General features: G+C 55.6%; 1 protein-coding gene across 6 annotated transcripts in view; it reads right to left on the bottom strand.

Annotated features, from left to right (window-relative positions):
- The window catches only part of PACS2 (phosphofurin acidic cluster sorting protein 2), a 95,169-nt gene that overhangs the window by 27,927 nt on the left and 44,927 nt on the right, over nucleotides 1–22,315 (bottom strand). For 2 of the 6 annotated variants that reach the window (XM_075937071.2, XM_075937067.2), the window contains exons 4-16: nucleotides 19,713–19,838; nucleotides 17,963–18,125; nucleotides 15,836–15,909; nucleotides 13,517–13,597; nucleotides 11,444–11,503; nucleotides 9,776–9,933; nucleotides 7,817–7,907; nucleotides 6,348–6,422; nucleotides 5,978–6,096; nucleotides 4,699–4,834; nucleotides 3,738–3,842; nucleotides 2,835–2,941; nucleotides 75–229 (exon numbers count right to left, since the gene is read on the bottom strand). In XM_075937071.2, the coding sequence (XP_075793186.1) occupies nucleotides 75–229; nucleotides 2,835–2,941; nucleotides 3,738–3,842; nucleotides 4,699–4,834; nucleotides 5,978–6,096; nucleotides 6,348–6,422; nucleotides 7,817–7,907; nucleotides 9,776–9,933; nucleotides 11,444–11,503; nucleotides 13,517–13,597; nucleotides 15,836–15,909; nucleotides 17,963–18,125; nucleotides 19,713–19,838 (1,450 nt within the window). The remainder of the gene's footprint in view (nucleotides 1–74; nucleotides 230–2,834; nucleotides 2,942–3,737; nucleotides 3,843–4,698; nucleotides 4,835–5,977; nucleotides 6,097–6,347; nucleotides 6,423–7,816; nucleotides 7,908–9,775; nucleotides 9,934–11,443; nucleotides 11,504–13,516; nucleotides 13,598–15,835; nucleotides 15,910–17,962; nucleotides 18,126–19,712; nucleotides 19,839–22,315) is intronic. The other 4 variants (XM_075937072.2, XM_075937068.2, XM_075937069.2 and 1 more) reach the window with 4 other exon arrangements.

The following is a 22,315-nucleotide window of genomic DNA, read 5'->3' as shown; positions in this document are numbered from 1 at the left end:
GAAGAGCATTCCTGAGCGTGTGCATTTGATTTAAGCCATTCATCTTTCTGTGAAGAAAACAGCAACTTATTTACCTAGTGGGATGATCAAAAATCTCATGTAGCTGAGCCAGTCTGGGGTTTTGTGAGACAGCTGTTCTACAAAGAGCCGCAACACAGCACTGAGGTAATTCTGCGCTCCGGCCACTGCAATTTTAATGGGGTTTGGAGGCTGAGAATTGCAGTTACAGCTAGACAAAAAAAAAGGGAACATATTTATAACTTCTAAAGAACTATTTTCAGATTACGTCGGAAAGATGCTTGAGAGAGCCAACCTAGCTAATGGATGCGGAACAGCAAAGAGCCGTTCTAACGCGTAGGACAATCGTACACAGGGCAGCATCTCACAATGCATTAATAAAACGTGAGAGTTGCTTTAGAAACACGTCCTTTCCACAGTCCTCCTGGCTCTCTCCCTCCCCGCCATTCTTTCCTAGCTGTGAAACCCTGCTCTTGGGTCTCCTGCATAGGAGCCAAGTGCCATTATGTTGGGAACACATGGCAAGGCCCTGGGACCCTACTCTGCAGTATGGTTCCCATCTCCACTGCCGTGTTAGAGCCCCACTCCCGGTCAGCGGGCAGGGGACAGCCACGGGGCTTTTCTCGCAGCGTGGATGCACCTTCGTCCTCGCCCGCTTTTACAAACCACTTAGACATCTTCCCCTCAGTCTCCTTCCTCAGGCCTCTAAGCATTTCCTCCCTGGGGATTAAGCCTCGCACCAGAGGCTAGCGACATGCAATACGTTTCACAGGGAACGGTGTGCAAAGCATGACCCACAAGCATTTGGTCTTATCCCTGTGCTCATGCTGCCCAACGGTAACAACAGCTAGGAATTTCCCCTGTCTTGTCTCTGAGAAGAGGCTCCCAGTGCCGGAGCCAGGGTGCCTCGATGCTGGATAGTCGTGCCTGCGACAGTCATGCCTCTAGAGGGGACTCTCGAGACCGCAGTCACGCGGACTGACCAGTGCCTGCCATGCTGAGGGTCGCTCTGCAGACCACTCGGGAAAGAGACCCTTGTGTGTCCCGCCTCAGAGGTAACGGAGCCCATGGGCTGCAGGAAGACGCTGTTCCTCAGAGAGGACTCTTTCAAACACATGGTGGGACGTGACCCCGATCAGCCTCCCTGGGAAACAGGGTGCCGTTTGCCCGCAGCTCAGCTCCCTACAGGAGAGGCGACTTGCAGCCAGCCAACGAAGGGGCTGCCAGAGGACCGGCGGCCAAGGCTCGGGAGGACGCCAGCCAGCCGAGAGGGAGAGTTCACTTGTTCTGCGGGGGCTGTGCAGGGAGCCATGGACCGGAGCCCTAACCCAGAGCACTCCTGCAGCACTGCACACGGCTTGGCTCGCCGGTCACTGGTCTGAGGGGACATGGGAATCCAGCCTCTCCCCTACAGCAAGGTGTTCCCAGCCCTCCTTGTTAAGGTGCAGCTCGAAAGTAGGGCCATGGGGCCAGAGTCTGCAGGAAGCCAGAAACAGCAACTCTGGGAGACACCAACTGTCCCGCCCATCCCACCGAGGCCCCCTGCTCTGCCCCATCTGCCCCGCCCATCCCACCGAGGCTCCCGGGTCTGCCCCGCCCATCCCACCGAGGGCCCCTGCTCTGCCCCGTCTGCCCCGCTCATCCCACCGAGGCCCCCGGGTCTGCCCCGCCCCGCCCATCCCACCGAGGGCCCCTGCTCTGCCCCGCCCATCCCACCGAGGGCCCCTGCTCTGCCCCGTCTGCCCCGCTCATCCCACCGAGGCCCCCTGCTCTGCCAGGTCTGTCCCGTCCCGCCAATCCCACTGAGGCCCCCTGATCTGCTCCGTCTGCCCCACCCCGCCAATCCCACCCAGGCCCACTGCTCTGCCCCATCTGCCCCGCCCATCCCACCCAGGCCCCCGGGTCTGCCCCGCCCCGCCCATCCCACCGAGGGCCCCTGTTCTGCCCCGTCTGTCCCGTCCCGCCAATCCCACCGAGGCCCCCTGCTCTGCCAGGTCTGTCCCGTCCCGCCAATCCCACTGAGGCCCCCTGATCTGCTCCGTCTGCCCCGCCCCGCCAATCCCACCGAGGCTCCCTGCTGTGCTCCGTCTGCCCCACCCCACCCATCCCACCGAGGCCCCCTGCTCTGCCTGGTCTGCCCTGCCCTGCCCAGCGAGAGCTGCACAGGAGTGAGGAGAAGGCAGATATGCCCAGGCCGAGTACTACAGGAGCCACCACCTTCCGCTCCAGGCCCCCGGCAGCTGCCCCTACCTCCCCGCATGGGCCCCACCGCTCCAAGCAGGCTCGTTCCCATTTGAGAGCCCATGGTCCGTTCGTGAGCGAAGGAGCAGCAGCAGCCGAGGGAGACAGTCTCACTGAAGTGCTCTGGGCCTGACACAGGCCTGGGCTGGAAAGACACTGAACCCACTGTGGGGGTTTGAAGATAAAGCTGGTGCCAACTGTGACCTACCCAAGCCAAACAGTCTGGGTGCCAGCTGCCTGTCCCTGCCCCCCAAAGCACCACAGCCGGGGCAGTAGAGGAGGGGGCTCTGGCAATGCACAGCCCCCGAGGATGCCTAGGCTCTGGGAACTGCTTCCCTCCTTGATCCAAAATAGCTGGGGTCTTTTGACCTTTGTGGCACCCTGCAGAGCCCATCAGCTTGCTAGGCCCTTCGGGGAGGGATGAGGTATTTATTATTAGAGGGAAATCTCATTTCAGCTGGGGGGTCTCTAGCCTGCCCTGTCAACAGAGGGTTATTTTAAGTCTGGAGCTGGGGGCGCACATCTTAGTGTACTTAGACTGAAATCATTTTGCACTAAGCAAAGCGTGAACTCACTATCGCTGAATCCTGGAGACAATCGTGCTGAAAGCCGCCTGCACGTCTGCCGAGGAGCACGTGCAGACCACGGGGAAGGTGTGCTTTTGCAGAACATCCGAGAGAAACTGGAAGACAAAACCTGCTCAGAAACTGTCAAAACTCTTAACCAGAAGCCCACGTCCACCCTTCGCCCAGCTGGGCTATTTTCAGACAAAGGTGTTTCCAGCCCTCTTTGGCATGACTGGCGGGACTTTTCTAGGACACCTCTTCCCGGAGTACTCGCTTCAAGAGGGGCCCTTCAAAGGCAGGCCAGCCCTTCAATCGGGCGCAGGACTGCAGCCCGGGGAGGCATCCCCACGGCAGGTTATCTAGCCAGCGTAGCTCAGGGACAGGTGCAGATGTGTACCCAGGCCAGGACACGGCGCCATCATTACTTCGCTGACTTCTGGCCACGCTCGCTGGATGGACGCTAGCGGGGTTACACCTGCTGGAGCCGCAATCACACCCTTGAACACAGCCCAAGCACACCCTAAGCGTGCAATGTGTGCCTTCCGGCGGGCAGGTCACAGCGCTCCTCCCGTGTCAGCAGGCTGGCACCGCTCGTCTCACTTCAGCATGGCGGGAGACCGGCAGCCAAACACCCCTCTAAATGCCTTCTCGGCGGGCCACAAGCGCCAGGGAGAGAAGAACTCAGCCACGTCCAACGAGCAGGGACTAACCTGGGACAGCGCCACTAAGGGGCAGAGGCTGGGCTTGGGGAAGGCTCATGTTAACTGCCTGGACGAGGAACAATTCCCATTCCCAGGCCCAACTCCCAAATCCTGTTAGACCCACTTTCCAGGGAGATTTGAACCTCGTGTGTAAGCTGCAACCCGCCCTAGACAGAGACCAGGGCTCAATCTTCCGCTCTCCTGCACCTACCTGGCCTTGCCAGTCCGAAGTGTTAACAAGAATAATATTTTCTGGGAGATGATCATCAGAAATCAGGATGTGATTCAACTGATCGTACACGGTTTTCCTTGGGATCTGTGAACACAAAACCACCAAAGCAGAGAATGGAAGAGTGGTTCATCACGGCTGAACCAGCAGCGTTGGTTTCATCAGCCCCTCAGAGAAGCTGTGTATGAAAGATGCAAATAAGACACGGTTGCATTTCCCCACCTCCAACAGCCCTGTGCTTTCCAGGGAGCCAGGGAAACTCCCCAAGCACGTTTCCACCAGCTACTGACGGCCAGCGAGTCCGTGATCATCAAAGGACACACCGCAAGAAAGCCGCTGCGTGGCAGCCAGTACTAACTACAGAAAGGGGAGAGATTTTCCAAATCCTGGGCAGCAATTACTTTTCACGGGGGTCAATATTACCAAGCTGTGAGTCTAAGAATCGTCCCAGAGCACAGAGCAAGGATTTTGCTTTCAACATCCCACTTGGGGTACATCTGCACTGCAAAGCCCCCTGCCCAGTGACTCTCAGAGCCTGGGCCCACTGGCTCTAGCTTGCCGGGCTCAGCGCAGCAGCGAGATGGTGTGTGCTTGGGCTGGAGCCTGGCTCCTTCCAGCCCGCTCGGGGGCGCTGGGTCAGAGGCCAGACTGAGGACTCGCTGTAGCATTGTGTGTTTTCCCTGGCACCACATGGCCATCCCTCGGTTCTCACACTGGAGCCCGCTGCTTCAGGCCAGGCCTTCAGTCTCACCCTGGCTGAAGCCAAGCAAGGAGCTTCCCCAAAGCAGCAGGGGCAGAGAGCCCAGCTCGGCCTGCCATGGCACGGTGCAGCCGGGCCCAAGGGAAGGTTGGTCCCTGGCCTTTGGAGGAGAGGGGCTGCTGGAATTCCTACCCCGGGGACGGGCACATGGCACAGGGCTGTGAAAGGGGGAGCTCATCTGACCTGTAGGTGGTGCCTGGTGTCCGGAGAGCGCTCGTTGTCCAGGCTGTTTGCTCGCTCATTCTGCGGCCGTGCCGGCTGCCTTTCCTTCAGTGACGTGCTTCTCCCCCGGCGGCCGGCTTGCTTCCCCTCCGGCCTGCTGAAGCGCAAGTCACACGGTCAGTGCTCAGCCGGGGCTGTGCTGAGCTGCAGCAACAGGATCTGTGTGGCGCACCCAGATCAGAGACATCCGGCAGCCCAGCTCCCACGAATCCACCCACAGGGGCCTCGAGCAGCAGGCTGACCAGAAACCCGGGAATCCAGGCTGCATGCTGGCGGGGTCACGTCAGCTGTCCTAGCGAGCACTCGGACATAAGCTGTGTGCTGTGGGAGGCTGGTCTCAGGAGCAGCCAACACATCACCGCTGGTGGGGAGAGAGCAGACCCCCGTGGCTTAATGGGGTCTAGGGCTCTTCTCTGACGACACTGGCAAGGGAGCCAATTAGTGCCTAGTTTTAACTGATCAAGGAGACTGTTCAAAGAACTTCAACTAAAGGACCACGTCTCCCCCAGAGCGCGTCCCTTGCAGCGAGTTACACCCGTCCGCTACCAACTGGAGGGTGGCCAGACGGTTTCAACAAAAATCCCGGCCACACTTGCCATTCCATCCCAATCTACATCCCATCGGATTTAGAAAATACCAGGCACTTCTATTCTCTCCATTTGTTTCCTGGACAGAAAGCGCCAATCCCAGACTGTCTGGTTCAAAACCGGACACCCGGCACCCCTTCCGAACTGGAGGGACAGCCAGCACCCGGCTCCCACAGCCCAAAGGCTGCCCCCACTGCAAGCCCTTCGGGGCTGGTATGTGAGCGTGTACCCCAAGAGCAATTCGTAAGGGCCATGGGAGCTTTCAGCCCCGAGGGGCACGTTCTTCAGATGAGACCAGGGACTTGGGCTGCCCAGCTTCTCTTCAAGGGGCCCGGCTCAATATTCCATCTCTCTCCTTCCAGGCCAGGCGCCCCTGCAGGTTGGAGTCGGATGCCCAAGAACTGCATCAGTACCCATCTCGCACCCTCAGCCACCATCCCAGCTGAGGAAGCCTCAGAGGGAGACCAGCTCCAATCCTCAGGTACTTCCTCAGCAGAGGCTACAAGCCCCTCGTCCCGGGGCTGGCCACTGCCCTCTCCCCCTGGAGCGCTGTGGTGCTCAGATCCTCCGTGGTGGGCCAGGCACGGGGCTACCCTGGCTGCACATGGTCCTAGCCCGTTCCTGTGGCGGGGTGACCCCTCCTCGGGTGTTACCTGGTGGATGGAATAATGAGAGACTCCGTCTTGGTGATTTTCCCGCTGGGTGGGAGCTTCTCGATGAACACGTCCAGCGTGGAGAGCTCTGCTTCCTGGGCATCCTGCTGGCTAGGCTCCTACAAACACGGAGCGACGTGAAAAGCCACGGAAATCCGGTGCCTTCCCTGGCCCTAGTAACACCACCCTGCTCCGTCGCCCCCAGCTGCTCCCACCCACAGCTCCCACAGCACGAGCCGACCGCCTGGAACAGACTCCCAGCTGAGGGAGTCGGTGCAAGGCCTGTGAGGCAGGCCAAGCCCCCAGGGTACGACAGACAGCAGCTACTCCAACTGCTGGGCGAGCGTTACAAGGCAGCGCTTAGACGTACGTAGGACACGGTGTCCGAGAGACTGTCCGCTGGGGGTTTGCTTCCAAGGCTCTTGGTCTTTTCAGGCACTTCTACCTGTTTGGGGAGAGGGAGCAGTCAGAGCAAAGCATGCTAGGGCAGCAGGCCTCCCCTGGGGTGCCCACAGGTTTCGGGCCAAATCCCTCAGCTGCCCTGCTTCCTGCCCCACAACGCCGGCCCCGGGTTCTACATGCAGAAAAGCAGCTGTCTGGAGCCTCTGCCCCTCTGGGGTTTTGTGGGGAGGCCTCAGACAGAAAGGCTGAGACGCCCGCACTAGGGCACACAGCACCCCTGTGCCGACTGAGCCAAGCCAGACCTTGCCCCACAGGGCTGAGCAGTAACGGGAGTCACTGCCTTGCCAGTCCCAGGCCAGTGAGCGCAGAAACAGACCCACCCTCAGGCCTTCAAGCTAAGCATGGGCAGGTTCCACTAGAAACCTCCCTCAATTCAGCAGCCCTAGCAAGATGGCTTAGCAAGCTGCCGTCTGCAGAGACCGCCCCCCCGGCCGCCGGCAGTGGGTCTGACAGCCCAGTACTGCCGCCTGGGATTAGCCTCCCCCTGCCCCCAGTGCTCCACGGCTCCAGGCTTCTCCACTGACTCACGAGTCTTGCTCCGAAGCTCAGGTCCTTCTGGACAGGGCCTGGTCCTGCCACTTACAGAGTTGGAGAGGAGGCAAAAACATGCCTGGCCCCCAGGGACGCTGCAGCTTGGGAGACAGAGGGCGGGGGCTGGCAGCGCCAAGCCCTTCCCTGCGGAGCTCTGTGGCCCGAGAGAGCCGAGCCCAACCCGGACTGCTCACATCCAACGCCGGGCGCCATCCGCAGACTAGCACCGTGCCCCACAAACAGGTCCCCTTCATCCCCACGCCCCTCTGCCAGCTAGGGCAGAGACACTGCCACCTCTCTGCTCAGGGACTGACCCCAGCCCTGCCAGACACTGCTCCAGAGAGCACCTCCCAGTCCTGCCTGCCCTTGGGGTGCACTGGGGTCTGCCCTTCCGTTGTGTGGGGTGGGCGTTCTACAGGGACATGGCGTGGGGGCGGCTGCCCTGCAGGCAGTGCTCTGAACAGCTGACACCCCCCTCCCCACACACACACGCACGCAGTACGCAAGCAGTCACAGCTCCTGCTCCGGTTCTCGTGCCAACTGACTGCAGAATCCACAGGGCAAGTGACGGGCAAAACACGCAGCGTAAGCGACAGCCGCAGGAAAGGCAACTTCCGCCTCGCGGCTGCTGAAACCCCGGGCTCTGGTAGCAGCACACTCGGGCGTCGTTCGCCGGCTCCGCACAGGCATGCATCGCAGCACAGCGCAAACCCCGGGGCTGAACGCATTCGACTGCATGGCAGGTTAAATTCCTGCCAGGGGGAATGCCGCCATTTGGCTGGGGAGATGTACTGTGCCGCCGCCAGGCCGCTCCGCTGGTGAACACCCTCTGGAAATGGGACTTACGGGGCTCGAGGGCTCTCTCTGGCTCCGGGCGCTGTGGATGCTACCGATTTCCGTCTGGGAGCTGGAGTGGGACAGGCCTTCAAAATACGGTCTAGACGAGACAGACATGAGGCTGAGACTCCGACAGCTTCTGCTCCCACACTCCCAGCCCGATGCCAGGCAGACGGCCAGAGCCCGCCTGCCCCAACGACGCCCCGAGGAGTGAGAAGCTGCTCTTCACACACAGGGCCTCTAGCGCTTGGGCCAGCCTCCGGCACTCTGGCAGCTGTGCGCGGGAGAATGGAACGGAAAGGAGGGGCCCACGGTGTAAGCACGGGAACGTGAGCCAGGAGACCTAGGCTCTTCCAGCTCGGCTGGTCCCGTACCTCTCCGGGTGCCCCTCTACCGCGGGGCTCTTACGCACCCTCTCACAGGGCTGGCTCTCAGGAGCAATTCAGATTGCAGCTCTACTCTCCTTCCTCCCTGCGATCATCTCGTTCAACCTTCTACACAGGCCAGAGCTCTGCGCTAGGCAACCCGCATCAAGCCACAGAGCAGGAGGCTGAGCTAGACGACACTCCGTTTAGGCAGACGTCCGCTCTGGATTTAACTTTCCACGTACCCACCATGGCTTGGCAGAGTCTCCCCGCCATAATTCAGTCTCCCCATGAGTTAGGTAGGCCCGGTGTATCGCTTGCATTACGATGCTGTTTGACTTTGCCTGGTTTACAGAGTGGCCCCTGTCCCTCTATAAGCATCTTGTCCTAGTAACTTCCCTGCCACCAGTGTGTCAGCACCCACAAACCACCAGCTACAGACCGCACCTTCTCTTTCAGTTCATGGCCAAACCGCGGACTAGCACGCACCAAGAACACGCTCTCGGTCCTTCTAGGGGATTACTGCCCAGTTAGCAACTGCACTTCGCAAACCATCAGCTGGCCAGCATTCAACCCGTTACCCCAGACCATACTGAGTCATGCGTGCTAGCTTTTCATCACCGGAACGTGAAATGCTGAATTCTCGCCTGCCACGATCCTGGGCGGCGTTTCCTGCCTTGCATTCCCCGACAGAACCATTCCTCCCACACCTTTTTCCAAGTGCTCACCTCTCACACGACTTCCTACGTTCCCCACTCACACGACTTCCTACGCTCCCCACAGCAACCCGTCTGCTCTTTCCGAGCCCCTCACCCCAACACACCCCCTGCCCCCTTCCACAGGCTGTCCTCTTGCTCAGCTTGCTCCATTCATGCCTCCATCAAACCACCCCCAAGCAGCTCTCTTGCCTCCACCTGCCTCTGCAGCTACGGCCCCTCTCCCTTCTCTTCCACGTTCACTGTGTGCCCTGACAGCCGCTGCTTCAAGCTCCTCTCCTCCACCTCCCCGTGCTCCCCTCTGGTCTAGTTTCCATTCCGCTGAAGCCATCTCACAGCTGTTCGCACAATTCCCTCTCCTCCTCCACTTCATAGCCTGGCCTCTCTTGACTTACAACTGCAGCTGGTTCTGGTCTGATCACTCCATTGGCACACCCTTCTTGTCCCCTCCCCCCGCAGCGGGCTGCATGCATATCGCCTGTAGTGCCACGTAGCGCCCACGGGCACTTTGCACCTCCCCCCGTCTGACAGTCTCAAATGGCTTAGTCCCCCTCTGTGCAGCCCAGGCAGCTCCCTTTGCAGTGGTGTGAGAAGAGCAGGGCTAACCGGTAAACTCCTGCCATTAACTGACTTGCCAGTGCGTGCAAATCTTTCACCTGGGTCAGATCCGCACTGCGACCCAGTGCCAGGCAAGGAGAAAGGGGCGGAGGAGTGGAAGGCAATCAACGCAGCTGTAATTATTAGTGGGGTAAGGAGGGATTCAGTCTCAATATTGCCCCTCCAAAAAGCAGATGGCCAAACCCTTGGCAGGACAAGGAGACGGCAGAGCTCTTTGATAGCCAAGCATGGCTCCGTCTCGCCCAGTTAACTCCCTCCCGGCTTCTTACTTCAGCTTTGGTTTAGGAGTGCTCAGGACACTGTCGTCATCTTCCATCTCAGGGCCGCTGTCGCTGGGGTTCTCTATATCCAGCGTGTCGTAGAGGAGGTCCAAGTCTTCCTCCACTTCTGGCACGTGCTCCGCTGGGTCCTGCTCTGAATCCAGAACCTAAGCACAAGACACGTGGCTACAGCAGGCAGCATGGAAATCACGGAGACACCGACTCATCTCACAGCATCTGGGCAACAGGCTGGCATTCCTCGTCGCCTCCGGAAGCCAGGCCAGTCTGCACACTGCGCTGCGAGGGCCGTGGAGCACTTGCACACGGAGCTGTGGGGACTAGAGATGGTGCACGAGCACACCAGGAAACGGTGCTCTGAGCAACCCGGCCCCCGGGAGCTATTCATCTTTAACAAGTTATTAAGCTACTAACACACTTACTGATCATTTGACAGCTCTTTAGAAATGGAGCTTCAGAGGGGGGCGAGTTAGAAGCGTTCTACCAAGAGCCCAAAGCCAGACCTAGTCCATCCCGTGTTCTCCCTCGAGCACCCCTAACCTCGAGGACGTGGCTCCGGTGCCTTCGGACGTCTTGTTGAGCAAAGGGGTGGGGGCTATGTCCAGAGGAGGGTTCCCGCCGTAGCAGACCCAGATTAACAAGACTCTAACAACGTCCTTAAACCAGAACGCCCAGCAGCTTCCTGCCTTGTGGGAGAGCAAGGGGGATAAAGCACCTGTCCTCCTGGTGTCAATCCTAGAGCCAGCACTAGAGGGCAGCAGCACAGCTGGCTCCATGGCGACTGCCACACTGCCCCAGCCCAGTTACTTCTCCTCAGTAGCAACAGAAAAGGAAAGCGAGCGGGGGGGGGGGGGGGGGGGGGGGGGGGGGAGGAGAGTAATTCATGACCCCTCTCCTGCCTCCGAACAGTAGTATTTTGCAGGTAGTGCACCCCCCACAAGCAGGTGGCCTCCTCGAGGAGAGGAGCATGGCTGCAGCGAGGGTTTAGGGACAGGGACTCTACCGAGGGAGGAATGACACGAGAACTGGGCATCAAGGAAGCATGGTCACTTTGCGCCATGAGATACGGGTACCCAACAGCTGAGGGACCCACAGGCCAGCACCCCTCCTTTCCCTTCACAGCTCTGTCTGGAGGAACAAGGAACCACTGGGGAGCGAGCCGCTTCCAGGGGAGTCATCTGACTAGTGGCCGGCAGGACCATTATACAAAATGTTCCCACGTGCTTGTCCTTTTCAGCTTTTACCAGATGGTTTACGGTCTTAGGATTTTTGTTCGCTTGTTTCCTGTGAAAACGAAGTGGTTTGCTGAGATTTACAAGCAAGGCTGTAAGAAAACAAGCTGTGAGCTGACCTCATGGGTTGTGTAAGCCAACAAACCGACAGGTTGTCTTTGAAAGGGTCACAGTCTGCAGGCAAGTGGGTGCACAAGTGTCCTGTAAAATCTCTGACCAAACCACACCTGGAAACCTTGGTGGGTTTCTGATGTCAGTTCTCAACCTGCTCTGTTCAACCGGGGTCCAAAGAGCCTCCGACAAAGATAGCGGGAATCAGGACAGATTCGAGAAGGCAAGTGAGAGAAAGGAGGAAAACCGACCTGGCGTGAGCCGGACCTGGCTGAACGTGAAAGTCTGAGGGACAAGGGAGTGTTAACGAACTTACCTCGTCAGACACTTTAAACCGTCTCAGCAAGGCCACCACTTTCTGCTTGAAGTTCTGTTGCTGTAAGACAAAGACACTTGTATGTTGCAAGAGGGAGCGTGCAGGCAGCTAGACCCGGATACGCTGACGGCTCCGACGCAGAGCCACGCATGCGCTTGACTCAGCCCCAGGGGCTGCGCTACCTCCTTTCTGCCTTGGTGCCATGCCCCAGCAGCACGGAATCCCCCGTTCACACAGTTCTACCCATGTTCAGATCAGTTCAGATCTGCAGCAGAATGAAACCAATCTCGGCTTTCCCAGAACGTTTCAGACCTGGGCTGTTGGGCTTAGCAAACAAGTTTTGCAAAGCTCTCGTGAAAACATATATGGGCCACGGCGCCCAAGAACCTGCCCAGCGAGCTGCAAGAGTAGCTGCTACTCCAGCGGGGGAACACAATGCCAACAGACCACTCTTAGTGAAGGCTAGCTCCTCACTGCGCTGGCTACGCTCACACACAGCCCAGCCCAGAGTCACAAAGAGAAGACCGAAGTGGGGCTTCTCATTCTGCATTTGAACACCTGCCTGACTTCAGACACGTGCCTAAACGTGACTTCGGGAGCGGTGTGAAAATCCTTGCTTCTAAGTTCTTAGCACATACCACATACACCACAGTGCGGACGCCAGCAGGGCCAGCTACTATCGTGGGTTTAGGGTGGCCATAACAAAGCCACTAGATAAAAAGTTCCTCTCACACAAATGAATGTGAACCCTGGTTTGTGAGATGCAGGCTGCAATTGATTTCGTGACCATGTGCTGAGTGTGGGGTAATGGCAGAACGGCACAAGCTATGGTACAAGTTGTTCATGCCGTAAATTTGGAGAGGGGCTGTGTCACCCCGCTCTGCTTGCTGCAATTGCCCCTCCTTCCCCCACATCCTGCAAGCCCCACAGAATCTAGACAAAGTCTAAGTTTTTGTTTGTTTTAATTATGTCGCCTCTAAGGCCAAGCTGCTGTATTAACATACAACCCTCTTCCCCGTGAAAAAAGTGATTAATTTAGAAAATGCAGCTTTTATGATTGTATCCAGTTATGGTTCTGCAGGTTTCAGATCCAATGTCTGACTAAATGCCAGGCCTAGAAACTGATTCATATCATGAGAAAGCTGCTTCACTTAGTGGTCAAGATGCATAATTCTGTCCCCAGTTATCAAAATAAACAAACTATCATTGATCCAGGCACAAACAACTAGTACACTGGCATCTAATGATTTCTCATCACCCTCATTTAGGGGAAACTAGACACTTCCTTTAGTGCCAATTACTTTTATTTGAAAAAATGTGGCCTATTTAAAGTATCAGAGAGACTTATGCAGTCGGAAATGGTGCCAGTGGAAGTAAAGGAGCGTGTGGACTGGCCGTCAGGCCCAGGTCCAAAGTAAACCCTACTTATTCCGTGGTTCTGCAAGAAAGGGATTTAGCTCTGCGCCTAAAGGTATCCTCGTTTCATACGTGGCAGATACCATCTACAAAAAACCTGAAGCCATCGTTAAGGTTGCCACACTCAAAGGCAAGTTTAAATTTTAGCATAAAGCCTGACTCCATCCCCTTGTGTGCCATCAGCATGACCGTGTAGAACAGCACGTCGTTTATCGGGTACCCAACAATTTGATACTGCAGGAGGAGTCTGCGGCCTGACCCACTTTATTGTGTCAGACCCGCTCTCCACTATCTCGCTTTGGACCGCTCATCTGGCCTGACCTCACGCAGAGGGCCAGCAAAAGGCCTCTGGTCTACATCAGGCCTTCTGAGACTTACACACACATGAACCTGGTACTAGCCTCGGCACAGGTCAGTTTCACTTGTAAGTGATTCTCTAGGGTTCTCATCTCACAGGCAGCACAAGGGGGGCACACACAGGGAAGGCGGTCAGCACTCGCTGTACTTGGAGCGATACTTCGATCGCTTTTCCACCTCCTGCGATTAGCTCGGATTTCACCGCTGGGATGGTTGTGTGTCTAGCTCTGTAACTCTCTCGAGCTGCATGCACATCCTGGCCAAACCCCGTCAGTGTTAGTAAAACTAATTTCCACCGACCCTGGTTATGGACGTCGTTCTTACTATCGATCTCCGCTGCTTCTTGGGCTTCCCCAGCTCATATTCATCGTCGTCCAAATCCTACGCAGAAAGAAAGTCTGATTTTATACTGCCCACAACCCAAACAAGGGTTCCAGGTATTACTCTGCAACTCAACATGTGCCGGGGACTGATCAGTATTGTATGTGTGCACAGGCCTCGTCTACGCTACAGTGTTAGGTCAGCCCTAAGCCATCTTGGGTAGGCCTCATTACCTCAGCATCTACACTACAGCCTTGCTTCTGCCCATGTAAGTGCCCTATCACGAATACTGCATACAGCTGTGATCGCCTCATCTCAAAAAGATACACTGGCATTGGAAACGGTTCAGAAAAGGGCAATATTTATGCTGAGGGGTTTGGAACGGATCCCATATGAAGAGAGATTAAAAGACTTGGACTTTTCAGCTTAGAAAAGAGGAGACTAAGGGGGACATGATAGAGGTCTATAAAATCATGAGTGGTGTGGAGAAAGTGAATACGGAAAAGTGATCGACATAGTCCCACAATATAAGAACTAGGGGTCACCAAATGAAATGAATAGGCAGCAGGTTTAAAAACAAACAAAAGGAAGTTTTTCTTCACTTAGCACGTAGCCAACCTGTGGAACTCCTCGCCAGAGGAGGTGGTGAAGGCCAGGACTTTAACAGGGTTGAAAAGAGAGCTCGATAGATTCCTGGAGGTTAGGTCCCTCAATGACTATTAGCCAGGATGGGTGGGAGTGGTGCCCCTACCCTCTGTCTGGAGGTGGGTGACAGGGGAGGGATCACGTGAGGATTCCCTGTTGTGTCCCTTCCGTCTGGGGCACCTGGCATTGGCCACTGTCAGCAGACAGGACACTGGGCTGGCTGGACCTTTGCTCTGACCTAGTCTGGCTGCTCTTATGTTCTATCATGCCAGCATCGTGACTTCACATGGACAAGCCCTACACCCCTCGTGGGGCTGGTTAGGTGACAGTTTCCTGCACTGACAAGCTGTTGACTATCATGCTTGTCGATTTTACTGCTCTGCGTGGAACCAGTGAATTGACCAGAAAGCCGACCGGCTCCATGCTGCGACCCACACGCCCGGCTCACAGCTTGTGCTGTCACCCCAGGCCAGGTGGTGGGGCACCAGCTACAGCTCAGTTGCTGTCCAGGTTCCCCACTCTGCCCCGGGCTCCCAGCCCCGTGCTGGGAGCCAGCCTGTAGCCCCTCACACTGCTCCTCCTAAGTCAGCGGGGCTTGTCTTGACGAGAACACTCCCCACTGACAGGAACCGAGGGGGCTGGAAATGCAACTAATATGGGTTGAGCCTCAGTCTCCACCAGCCCTGAGTCAAGACTAGCAGAGACCTGGACTGATCCAGCACAGAAAGGGAGTGATGAAAAGGCAGAGAGACTGAAACCCTAGGAGTGCAGCTGCTGCTTCTCCAGCACACCCAGAGCAGCCCCTCTCCTGCTCTCTGCTCTCTCGGCTTTCGCTGCACATCCGTCTCCAGCTGCAGCATGGAAAGCCAGGCCCCCAAGGGGAGCGGAATTCCCAGAGCCAAGTGAGCCTGCCAGGCCCCCAAGGGGAGCGGAATTCCCAGAGCCAAGTGAGCCTGCCAGGCCCCCAAGGGGAGCGGAATTCCCAGAGCCACGTGAGCCTGCCAGGCCCCCAAGGGGAGCGGAATTCCCAGAGCCAGGTGAGCCTGCCAGGCCCCCAAGGGGAGCGGAATTCCCAGAGCCACGTGAGCCTGCCAGGCCCCCAAGGGGAGCGGAATTCCCAGAGCCAAGTGAGTCTGCCAGCAGCCTAGCCCAGCCGGTTTCAAACGACAGGGTGCAACCAGATGTGGGGTGCTGGGTCTCGTTGCGGGGGGGGGAGGCAGGAGAGATCAGGTGGCCAGGGGGAGCTACGGCAGCTCCTGAAGCGGGGGGCGGGTGGGGGTGTGTGGCTCCATGCACTGCCCCTGCCCTGAGCACTAACTCCCCATGCCCATTGGCTGGGAGCCTGCTGCCGGCCGTTTCTGGGGTGCAGCAGGGTCTGCAGTGCCAGGACAGGCAGGAAGCTGCCTTAGCGTTCCCCCCCTTCCCCCCACAGGAGCTGCTCGGGGTAAGCCCCTCCTGCCCCAGCCCTGACGCCTTCCAAAGCTGGAGCCCCTCCTACAGCCCAAAGCTCTCCTCAGCCCTGACCCCAATGGGGCAGTGGCAGGCTCTGCGCAGTCGCTGGACTGGTTAGCCACACCCCATTTGTTAGAAGCAAGCAGCGCTCGCTTCCTATCCGTGTCCGTCCTTCTGGGGAAGGAGCCCTCGGCACAGTACCTGTCCCTGGACAGCATCATCACTGGCTTCCTGCTCAGAAGAGAAGCTCTCGTACTCCTCTTCGGAATAGTTATCTGAAAGGGAAGGGCACCAAGTCTGAGAGAGCCTCTCCGGAAAGATGGGCCTGGCTTGGTGCCCGGGGTGCCACCGCCACCACCACCACACGGACCATTCCCGGAGCCAAGGGGCCTGAGCATTCCGGAGCAGACTAAGGGCGGATCTTTCAGTGGCACCAGACAGGCAGGCAGAGGGCGGGAGAGCGAGGACACTCAGCTAACGGCTAGGGAATTCGCCCACAAGCAGAGAAGGCTGCATGCAAGCAAGTCTGGTAGAGACACCATCACCTCTTCTCCCGCAGGGGGCCAGTCTGGCTTGCCCACCCCTCAGGAAATAAGCAGGACTAAGTGCCGGCTGTCCCAAGAGGCCGGGGGCATCACTCGGCCTCTTGCCACGGGGACACTCGAGCGACCTGCTGCCCCATGCCGTGCACAACTCGTGTGCGAGACCAAATCCAGCGAGGAAGAAAGGAGGCTGCTCCTTCCTAAAACGACACCACGGAAATGGACTCACTACTGTGGACACTGCCTGGTGTGTGCCCATGCAGTGAGCAGCACAGACCTCCCAGCTAAGACAGAAGTGAGCTGCTGTCCTGCCGCAGGGCACGCATGGAGCAGATGCCACAGAGGGAAGGCTCCAGGCACACAAGCCCACATAAAAGCGACAGGCTTCTGCTCCGAGGATGGAAGTTACCACCGCACTTCAACGGTCCCCGGGAGCGTGTTTCGGAGGAGCAGTGTATGTGGCTGCGTGGCAGCCCCAGGGCTCTCTCTCCGCCAGAGGCAGGTGCACCCCTAGGGACACTGCAACTCATCGGTTATTGAACGACTGTTGTGGGCACCGGGCTGGTGGGCCTCTGCTCTGCCCCAGCCTGGCCGCTCTGAGGCTTTCAGATTTCAGCACCGGTAAGAACTGGGACTGACTGGCCCAGAAGGTAACTCCCTTTGGCTGGATCCTACACTCACCACCAGCCTTCTCAGCGCAGGACGACGGGCCTCCCCTGCCACACACAGCCCACGCCCGGAGGCCGAGGATCGCATGTCCCCGGGGCCGCGGCGGCACCCCGCCTCCAAGCACGGGCCGCCACACCCGGTCTCTGCTGCCATGGCTTTTTTTTATAAGGTTAAAGAGAAGGCAGCCGAACTCCTAGGAGTCTGTGGTGCTCCAGCTCCTGGCAGCTTCCTTGCCTCGTCCAGGTAGTCTCCCTTCCCTGCGGCCCAGCCATGGCCCCCTTGCTCCACGGACCACCACTGCAGAGCTCCATTCCTCTGTGGCATCAGCTGGCCACAGCTCAGCTGGCCTGCCTGGCCTTCCTCCCCAGCTACCCACCAGGCGCAGGGGCAGCCCAGCCCCTGTAACTAGCTGGGCCAGGCTCGCCTGCTGCAGTCCAGGGCAGCGGGCTCAGTGTCCACAGAGCCCAGGGACACACAGTACACAGGTACGGGAAGCGGAAGGTGTGCCTCAGGAGAAGCAGCAGAGCATAGGCTCCCAGCAGCCACGGGGTCGGTCTACAGTCCTGGCAGTTATTCCAGGCTAGCTCCCACATGGACACACTCTTCACTCAGTCACCTCTCCATGGGGTAGCTCGATCTACAGGTTGGCGAGGACTGGACTTCACAAAGCGCGGGCGTGGAGGAGAGCAAAGCCCTCCCACGCTACGTGCAATGCTCGGTTTTGGTTCCTCTTCGCCCCTCACCACCTGCTGGGTCAGGAATTTCCTAGACCACACTGCCGTTAAAACACAGTATTTAGTTCTCCTCTTTGTGAGCCCGGCCCTCCCGCAAGGCACTGGGGTGACCCCAGAATGCAGGGAGGGGCAGACACTTCTGCTCTCTGAAGGCCCCACGCGGGCCGAGCGGGACAGCTGTCTGGCTGAAGCACGTGCCAGCTGGAGCCCAAGGAGGATGGGGAGGGATCTGACACGGGGAAGCGAGCCAAGCATTGGCAGGCACAAGGCGGGTTGTTTAGTCTTCTCCTGTTCTAGTTCCATCACAAAAATGTAGGTGGAGGCAGCTTCTGCTGGGGGGCTTGAGGGAACAGGGGCGAGTTCTGCGGGGGGCACAGCTTTACCTGTGGACTTGATCTTCTGGCTGGGCTGCACGGTGCTGTCATCATGGTCTGTGGGCTGACTGGACAGTGAGAAAATCCAGATCTCTGCTACTTTGGCTGCAGCTTCCTTGATGTTGCTGAACAGGCTCAGCACCTGGCCCCCTTCAGTCGGGTGCTGCATCACCTGCCATTGGGGAAGCAAGAGGCTTACCTTTAAATGTCGTGGGCCCGCGCTCCACCCTCCCACAGCTAAGTTACTTCATGCGTGACTTGGAGCCGCTTGCTCCTGGGTCCAGGAGAACCACCCGCTACAGGCGCTACCTGAAGCTCTTTCAGGAGTCTCTTGGCTTTCAACTTAAGGAATGGCAGGCACAGAAGATCTCTGTGGTGGGTGATCAGACCCCAAGGAGGCATGTTATTGGATTACCCTCCTTATTTGCCAACTTACCTGGGCACTAACTTTAGCAATCGCTACGTAACCCTCCTCTCAGGAACTCTCCAACTAAACAAATGTACATTACAGCCAATTGGAGAAGGCATGTGCAGACCTGGTGTTTACAGAGCCACATGAACCAGCAAGTCTCTGGTCCCCGTAGCTGGCCCTCTAGATGCGACAATGAGAACTGGTCAAAGCTCAGGCAAAGCGACACCTCTGGGGCTCTGTTAGAAATGGAACTTGCTTCTCCATCCTTTGCCACCATTAATAGGATCATGGTCCCACTGTCCTCTTACAGAGTCTCTTCCATGCCTGTTCCTCTAGTGCTCTTCCTACCTAGCCCAAAACACTTGTACCAACATCTCCCCTCCCGGTCTTTATCAGCGTTCCTCAGGAGTCTGCACCTGGCCCCCTCCTCTTCTCCACTTCCCTCTGATGGTCTCATCCACTCCAGGCTGCAAGTGGCCACCTCTGTGCTGCTGAAACCCCAGCCTACCCCTCCCACTCTTAACCTATCTGTTCCGTTTTGCATCGCTTATCAAAGGGGGAGAAGAAACACTCTTGTAAGAATTAAGGAACTGAACATTCCAGGAGGTACTATTTATAGGGCGCTCAATCATGGTTTTTAAGTTAGTGAATTTTTTAAAAAAGCAGTGACTGCTTAACATTTTAAAAGAGATTTGCTGATAAGTTTACCCGGAGGGCTACTCATATTTTTAGGATTTATTTTCCAATTATTAACAATGAACCAAACATGATACAAGACCAATTTAAACAAAAAGATCAAAAGTTAGGATTTAATCAAAATTCAAATGCAGACGTGGAAAAGTATTTAAAGTTCAGTTCACACAAAATAAATCATTTGTAGATTTAGTTATCTAAAATCACAGCCCCTTAGCATGACTGTAGTGTTAAACTACTCCATTTTGCAATAAATTCTCCACTGATGGAACAATGTAGGGAATGAAATTTTCAGGAAGATTTGTTAAATCTTGTGTTAAATCAGAACGCTTGACCAATTAACCATTAAATGGGAATTCACATCCCTAGAGTGAAGTGTTAGGAATTGATCCCAAACCTTACAAGCCAGAAAGGAAGTGAGCCAGCCCTTGGTTGTCCGGCTTACATTCGATAGAAAATACACAGAGTTTCTTACTTTGTATTGTTCCCATGAACACTTTTGCCCTGTAACCCTTGGTACGCCTGAAAGGCAAGACACACGAAAGCCACCCAGGTACCGTATCAGAAAAGAATGGCAACCCTGGATCTGAACTGAGGGAAAAAGGCAAACGCGGACTCCGCCCGAACGCTCCGAGTTGTGCTGATGAGCATTACCTCAGCCATGTTGATGGAGCCCACTGCCAAGGTCTTGTAGCCCAGAATGGTTCGATTTTTGTAGCGTTTCCTCCTTTGCAGCATGACCTGAAGCTTGTTGCCTTCTCTTTTCAAGAAGTGAGGGTACTGAAGGTAGAACACAATTTGAAACAAGTTACACTTCTTGCCACTAGTTCCCAGTGGGGAGAGGCTCTGCCCCTAAGGGGAGATACCTCTCCCAGTCCCAGGGCCTGTCAAGAGGTTTACAGTTCAACTCCTCCTGTGCTCTAGGAGCTCCAGCAGCGGCTGACAGCTCCACACTGGTGTGAAGGAAAGCCGTGCTTTCGGTACGTCAGACTGAAAAAACCTGGCCAGTGTTTCCAGCCAGGACTTCTCTCGTCACCAGCCCGTCCATGCTGCCCTCTCATTACTGAAGAATGGAAAATAACTGCTCAGCTCACGAACACAGCTCTGCTGAAGGGCTCCCAAGGGAGTTCTCACAGAATAGGAGCTCGCTTGGGTGGCTGGTAAGGGAAATCTGTTTGCATAAACCTCTATTCACCTACGTACAGTGGACCGGAAAGGGACTGGCCCGGCCAGCAGGGAAGACTGATCCTCAGTGGAATGTTTGTGTTTCATGTAAATAACTTCCCGAATGGCCAGAGTCTTACGTGCACAACATCCGCCTGGTTATTTCTCCACTAGACAACCTGAATCGCTGCGCTCTGCCAGGCTGACAGCTATCTGCAAGAGTGCTGAGAGCTCTGAAACCATTAAGGCCATTACCTGTTAACTCACAGCAATGAGCTTGAAAAATTCACCACGATTAATTTTTCATCTCAATCAACTGCAGTTTTCACCCAGGCAATAGCAGATCTACTCAATTTTGTGATGCATTTCTACATTTTCAAATATGCAGATTTCAACTACAGCAGAACACAAAGTTGCAAGTATATTTGCACTGTAAAAATGATAAAATGGCGTTTTTCAATTAATCTCAGACAAGTACTGTAGTGCAATTTTTACTGTAACAGTGCAACTTACTATAGATTTCTTTTGTTACATTAGTACATTCATAACCAAAACAAAGTAAAACTTGTAGAGCCTACAAGTCCTCTCAGTCCTACTTCTCATTCTGCCAATAGGTCAAACACTTTTTATTATAAAGTTTTACATTATTTTATTTTTGAATGCAGTTATTTTTTGTACATAATTCTACATTTTCAAGTTCAACTTTCCTGATAGAGACTACAGTACAATACTTGTATTAAACAGAAAAATACAATTTCCTTTGCCTTTTACAGTGCAAATATTTGTAATAAAAAATAGTGAGTGCTGAACACTTTGTAATTCTGCATTGCAACTGAAATCAATATATTTGAAAATGCAGAAAACATCCAAACTTGAAAAATGATACTTTATTATTACTTAACAGCAAGATTATTTTTAATCGCTTGACAGCCTACTACCACCAATGGATCTCTCTCAAATGCAGGCACCAATCCTGCATCTCACAGGTGCTGACAGGCCTGGCAGAGTCTACCGAGCTCTTCAGGCAGACCAAGTTGTGTCCTGTCATCACCAGCAAGGCCAGGCAGTGTGACTGAAGTGCTGTCAGGATTAATACCCTGTGCTTCCAACGTCTGGATTTTGTTTTTAGTAACTACATGGCCGTTCCTGCTGCAAACTTTTGACTTTCAGGGTCAAGTATCAGCAATAGGAATTTCCTCTCAAGTGTCTGACACACAGACCCGGGGGGCACAATACCCTGCAACACTCCCCATGGTTCACGTGACCTGGAGACACTGGGCCCTAGGAATTCAATCAGAACTCTGCAGATCCGGTTTGACTATGAACGAGTAAACCCATCTGAAAAGGGAGTGTGTGCATGTGGGACAGCACCATTCCCACCTAGGAATGTGGTGTACACAAAGGGCTATATTACAAAAATAGCCAGGTTGCAAAGCCAAGCACTTGGCCTGCCTGTGCATTTGCATTATGGCACAGCCTCTACATACATGATCACGTACCATTGGTCTACTGGGGGCATGCAGTGCCCAGGATGGACTTCGCTCATGGAATGAGCGGCCCAACAAGGAAAACCATTGTGTGTCAATGCACGCAGTAAATTAGCCCTAGGCCACACGATTCAAGCCCCACTCTGAATCGAATTAACAACTGCCTGTGGGCTTTTCTACGGTGCTCCTCACTAATGCATGAGAAGCACTGACACGACAAGGAATGGACGGTCACAAGACCCTAGGGCAACGAGGGGTGCTGTCTCTCCAGATTACAGAGGGGGGCCTGAGGCACGAAGCGTGGACAGGAATTGTAGGTGCTCGGTGCCTGGCTAGGACCCACATTCACAGAGTACACAGCACATCACCTCAGATGTTCAAAGCGCATCTCCCACTGATTTTAGCTGCAGCTGAGAGGGATCGGCACTGCTAAAATCAGATCCCAGAGCTCAAGTCAGCACCAGGACAACGAGGAACATAATTAGACATCAGCAGCTTAGAAAAGAGGCGACTAAGGAGGGATACGATAGAGCTCTATAAAATCATGACTGGTGTGGAAAAAGTTAATAAGGAAAAGTCATCTACATAGTCCCACAATACAAGAAC

This window comes from Pelodiscus sinensis, chromosome 9 (assembly GCF_052426305.1).
Source record: "Pelodiscus sinensis isolate ZL-2025 chromosome 9, ASM5242630v1, whole genome shotgun sequence".
NCBI classification, from domain to species: Eukaryota; Metazoa; Chordata; order Testudines; family Trionychidae; genus Pelodiscus; species Pelodiscus sinensis.
The sequence above is the reverse complement of the archived record's forward strand: the minus strand, read 5'-3'. Positions and strand labels throughout refer to the sequence as shown.